Consider the following 4,883-nt stretch of genomic DNA (forward strand, 5'->3'; position numbering starts at 1 on the left):
AGCAACGTGTTCATAGGCCTTTTCTTAATTCAGTTACATGACATTCCTAAATAGGAAGAGCTGACCCATATGTACCATTGAATATAAATGCAAATGTTTACAGCACACATTTAACTTTTGACATTTAATTTAGATTTCTAATTTGAAGGACAGTCTAGCCATCATATGTACTTTAATACATAGAGTATGATAGTTGAGGGGTCCTTTCAACTTTTCTGTGATAAAAATATGCTACCCTGCCACTTTCTTTTGAGGTGCTGCTTATCTTTCAAAGTAATAATGGCTGCTTTTCTACTTGCAATACAGAGCAAGTGGCATTTTAACCAAGCTATTTGTGAACCTCCATGTTTTTATGTAGACATTGATCTGTTTGGTGACATTCACTCTTGTTATACTGATACACGTTTTTATTGAGACTGATTAATGGGATCTTAAGTCCTTCTGCAGATCTTATGTAAAAAAACAAAACAAAAAAAGAAAGGAAAGGCTGACTGAGCCAGACCAACTCACAGGTGATTAGCTGGGGCATATATTGACTAAATCTAATCAGCAAAAAAGGATAAACATAAAATGATGTAGGTAATCCACTGAGGTTTTTTTTATTATTATTATTATTTTTGGCTATATTTGATAAATGGCCCAGAGAAACTAAGGACATTGTTCAATGTTTAATGACTCAGTAAGTGCTTGCTTAATCAAGGTGCTGCACTTAATTCAATGGATTTCTTGAAGTTGTCATCAGGTCACCATGATGAGCAAGGACATCTCCGACCTGCTGGAAGAATGAGTTGTGGTCCTGCGACATGGTGATTGCTGAAAGAGGAAGCCACCACTGAAATATAACAAAGGAGTCAAATAAAGAGTCTACAGTCTCAGCAACCACAAGATGATAATATGAATCCAGAGGTTTGCTCCTTAAAGTATTTACCTTCTTGACACAGACAACTTGCTGCATTCACATTCTTTTCCAGAAATTATCCAAATGACATGAAGTGCATCACACTTAAATTAATAAAATTCCTCTTGTGGCTGTGATTTCTCTTTAGTAAACCAGTCTGATACATGAAATATTTAAACACAGAGGGCCACCACAGTTCGATGCTTCTTTACAAACAATTTGTAGACAGTGGTTTCAAGCTGTATCCGGTAACTTTGTTTATTTCCATTAGAACCTTGTTTTCTTTTTCAAACATCTGTAGGAGAAAAACACATTTTAAAAACATTTCTTCATTACTTTAAACACAAGGGTTGCCACCTGGCCTGTATTTAGCTGGTGCTGGCATAAGTCAAATACTAGTAATGCAAAGACCTATTTTTTGGGCAGCGAGATCTCTCTCACACATTTTCTGGGACAGTTGCCACTAACTATAAGCTTCTTCTGCTGGGAGGCTATTCCAACATATCCACTACTCTCTCAGTAAGTAAGTCATCCTTACATTAAATAGAACTTTATTACATTAAATGAAAGTAAAACCCTCAGGACTGCATAATTAATATGGAAATGGCAATTTACGATTTCAGGGTCTGTAACAAAAGCTGTATATTCATTTACCTCTAACAATTCATCGTCCAAAAACGAATGAGCCGAAAATTAAACGAAAAATTCCGAAATGACTTTGGGCAACGCGCACAAATCCAATATACAATGTACACCTGTATGTGTAATCTCATCAGTTCCATACTGTCTCTCTGAATGGCAGAAATAAAATGAAGTCACCCTAGTCCTTCCCGGTAGAGGTGCATCCATGATCTTTGCGCAATATTTGCACCAAAATGGCTTGTATGAGCCGTCTTTGCCACCAAAATAGATGCACAGAAGAGAAAATACTGGTGGTTCAGAGGTAGGTTTAACTATGGCCAGTATTTTTTTGAGAAAAAGGTGGCAATCCTAAATGCAACTATGCCATAAGAAGTTCATCTCACAGAAAAAAAACATAAAAAAATCAAAGTATCTGGTTCTTGATGCCTCTGATATGCTTTGGCAGCTGAAGTGTCACCAGCAATCTTACAGAAATCTAGAAGCATGAAAACTAATTTTCTGGATGCACAGGAAGGAAAAACATCTTCTACAGCCACCCTATCTCAACAGTGAACAGGGCAGGAAAACAGAATCTTTAAAATTCAAACCCCCACCCAGAGCGATAAAAAAAAAATTCAAAATTATAGAGGTGCTTTGAGAGAAAGCATGCTCAGTATATATATATATATATATATATATATATATATATATATATATATATATATATATATATATATATATATAGTTGGGAATATGGCATGATAGCGATATTCGGAGATGTTATATGTAGTAAAGCCTTTTGTGACAGTTTCTAGAGGTCTCTCGTATAGTCAACTTGTACCGTTTACAACTAGATAAAATATATATGTATTTCTATGTATAAAAAACACAATCATGGCATGTGGGTAGTTGGTTTTTTTTTATTATTATTATTTTTATTATTTTGACTGACCCTTTTCCACTGTTCTTCAGTATCATGCCGGTATCCAAGAAGATGGCAAAGTCCATGCACAGCAGTTACCTGACAAAGGCAGAAATTATGTTAAGTGACCCCATAATAAGTCAAACAGTAGAAGGCCTTTTGGTGATTGCCAGTTTCTCGCAAAAGTTCTGAAGAGAATGCTACTGCCGCTCTTTTTTGGTTCAAGCTAAATTTCTTTCGAAATAATGGTCTAATTTATGCCTAGTTGTCTTGATTAAAATCATCAGGGAGAGGACTGTAATAGCTTATTTACTGCACATATTTTTTTCATAAAATCATTGGGTCTTCTTCATTCATAGTTTAGATATCACTGTATCTACATAGACAGGTAGAAAGACACCAAATAAGGAAACGTAGACAGATACCCAAAAATGAAACACATTAGTCTTTCTTTACATTATTGGTGGCAAAGTCTCTTTTCAGCAGGTATTTATAAAATCATAGCAAAAACCTCTATTTGTGTGATCCCTTTAAGCCTAACCAAACCTACAATACACAGGGCATGAACACCCCGAACCACCTACTAATACATAACATGAGTGTCATTAGTTTGAGATACTCTTAAAACAAAAACCATATTATTAAACATACTATATATTTCAGGAAGTTATATCTGAAGAGAATTTTCACAAGTCTTAATCCAAGGCTCCCTAGCATACAGCACAAGAGGTGTCTGTCAAAGCGCTATTCAAAATGAATGCAGAAAACAACATTTAGGGAATTTAGGTGACGCAAATATACTTTAGTGACCTTCCCAATTAAAAATACATTCACACAAACAATAAGATAACACTTACAGTCAGGGTGCTGTTGTAATCATCCTTTGTTTCTTGACATTGTTGATAGATAAACTCAACTCCGAGATATATATCACCCAAATTGTATTCATCCTTAAAGGATGGAATGGGCAATATCCCAGGTTGCAGCTCCTGCAAATTCACATCACAAACAATGAATTACAGTGCGCTTCCCAAAACATGAAGTCTTAGTCTAGTTTCTGTTGCTGGACTATGTCTACCAGGGTTAAGAATTTAGGATTTTATTTTTATATAAATTGTATTGCGGACATACTCTGTGTTTATACTGCCCTCAAAATATCCTATTAGTCTTAAAGTCAGATATATCTCCATATATCTACCCTGTCTGAACGTAGAGAGGGAGGCAGATGTTGACTGCTCAGCATTCACAAAGATCTAGCTGTAAAATCTGCCTAGTTCTACTGGACAGTGATGCCCTTCTTGCTTCACACAAACACAGTGAGACCTGTAGGGGTTTCAAAAGTGTTCATGTTCACCTTAAAGACCTTCTTTTTTTCATGTACCTCGTGAAAGGGAAACGACAGTACATCTGTGGCTGTGTCCTTTCCTCTATATGTTTTGTTGATTTTCCTAATCATTGTATTGTTTGTGCAGATTACCGCCAGGTCAAATCTCTTCACTCCAAGGCAATTTCGAGCAATATTCAGGTTGAATCTTAGGGGGGCTCTGCGCAGAGGAACAACACGTTGCACATTTCTTACAATGAAAGACATATTCCTAAAAAAATAAAAATAAATAGAGGGTCTTTATTTCTGTATTATTAGATAGGCTTTGTGTACAACCCCACAGACTTTAGAAAGAAATGTAAAAGTTTTCTAGAGGTCTGTAAACTGTATACAATACTATAATACACTGATAACCACCACATATCTTAAGCTCTGGGAAGCAACAATTACACCTAAAATGTAAATATGTGCAAAGGAAACATTGTGATCTTTTAGGTGACTTTGTAACAGCTATACGTGTATACACACTTATGCACGGTCCATCACACGCACACACTAACTTCCTTTACACACACATATACGCACTGCGCGCGCACACATATATACACCAGGGCTCGACAAATCCCAGGTGTTTGTCAGCCTGTTAAGTCCCTAAAAAAATGCTCCCACATCGCCACAATCGTGGTGATTGTGGGTGCGCTGCTGCTGTCTGCCCAGGAGTCTGAGCAGACCAGCACAGCCACCCCGAGCCAGCCCCCGAGCCTGAGATCACTCCCACGGAGTGATTCTATAGGCTGAAAACTCGATGGCAGAAAAACCTGCCACAGGCAGCTTCAGGGAAGGGGGTTTAGTGTTGATTGGGTCCCCACACAACATCCCCCTGCTGCCTGATCGCTCCACGAGAGCGACAGTGCAGCGTTAACCCCTTCAATGCCGCAATCGGAAGCCCAGGCAGACCAGCAACAGCAAAAACGAGCCCCCACAAAATAAAATAATAATTTATAAAAAAAAAAAAAAAACCCAAGAAAAAAACAGCACTGACCTGAAAGTCCAGTGTGCTTCCAGGTCAAATGCTGTAAGTTTAGTACATGGGCTGATGATGATCAGATCACTCCTGA

The 4,883-nt window shown here is 37.5% G+C and overlaps 1 protein-coding gene across 1 annotated transcript; it reads right to left on the reverse strand.

Moving 5' to 3' along the window:
- Window positions 1-506: 506 nt before the first annotated feature.
- Window positions 507-4,036, reverse strand: YBEY (ybeY metalloendoribonuclease). Its single transcript, XM_053470895.1, has 5 exons — window positions 3,823-4,036; window positions 3,299-3,430; window positions 2,472-2,540; window positions 929-1,193; window positions 507-832 (listed from the first exon to the last, which is right to left on the reverse strand). Exons 1-4 carry the CDS (start codon window positions 4,030-4,032, stop codon window positions 1,107-1,109), a joined length of 498 nt encoding a protein of 165 aa, XP_053326870.1. The 5' UTR covers window positions 4,033-4,036; the 3' UTR covers window positions 507-832; window positions 929-1,106.
- Between the last annotated feature and the right edge of the window lie 847 nt (window positions 4,037-4,883).

This window comes from Spea bombifrons, chromosome 7 (genome assembly GCF_027358695.1).
Source record: "Spea bombifrons isolate aSpeBom1 chromosome 7, aSpeBom1.2.pri, whole genome shotgun sequence".
Classification (NCBI taxonomy): domain Eukaryota; kingdom Metazoa; phylum Chordata; class Amphibia; order Anura; family Pelobatidae; genus Spea; species Spea bombifrons.

Coding starts and splice junctions, on each gene's coding strand:
- YBEY (XM_053470895.1), bottom strand. CDS start 4,032: ATGTCTTTCATTGTAAGAAATGTGCAACGTGTTGTTCCTCTGCGCAGA. Junction 2,541..3,298: donor ATTACAACAGCACCCTGACT/GTAAGTGTTATC, acceptor TGCCTTTGTCAG/GTAACTGCTGTGCATGGACT. Junction 1,194..2,471: donor CTGAAGAACAGTGGAAAAGG/GTCAGTCAAAAT, acceptor TTTCTCCTACAG/ATGTTTGAAAAAGAAAACAA.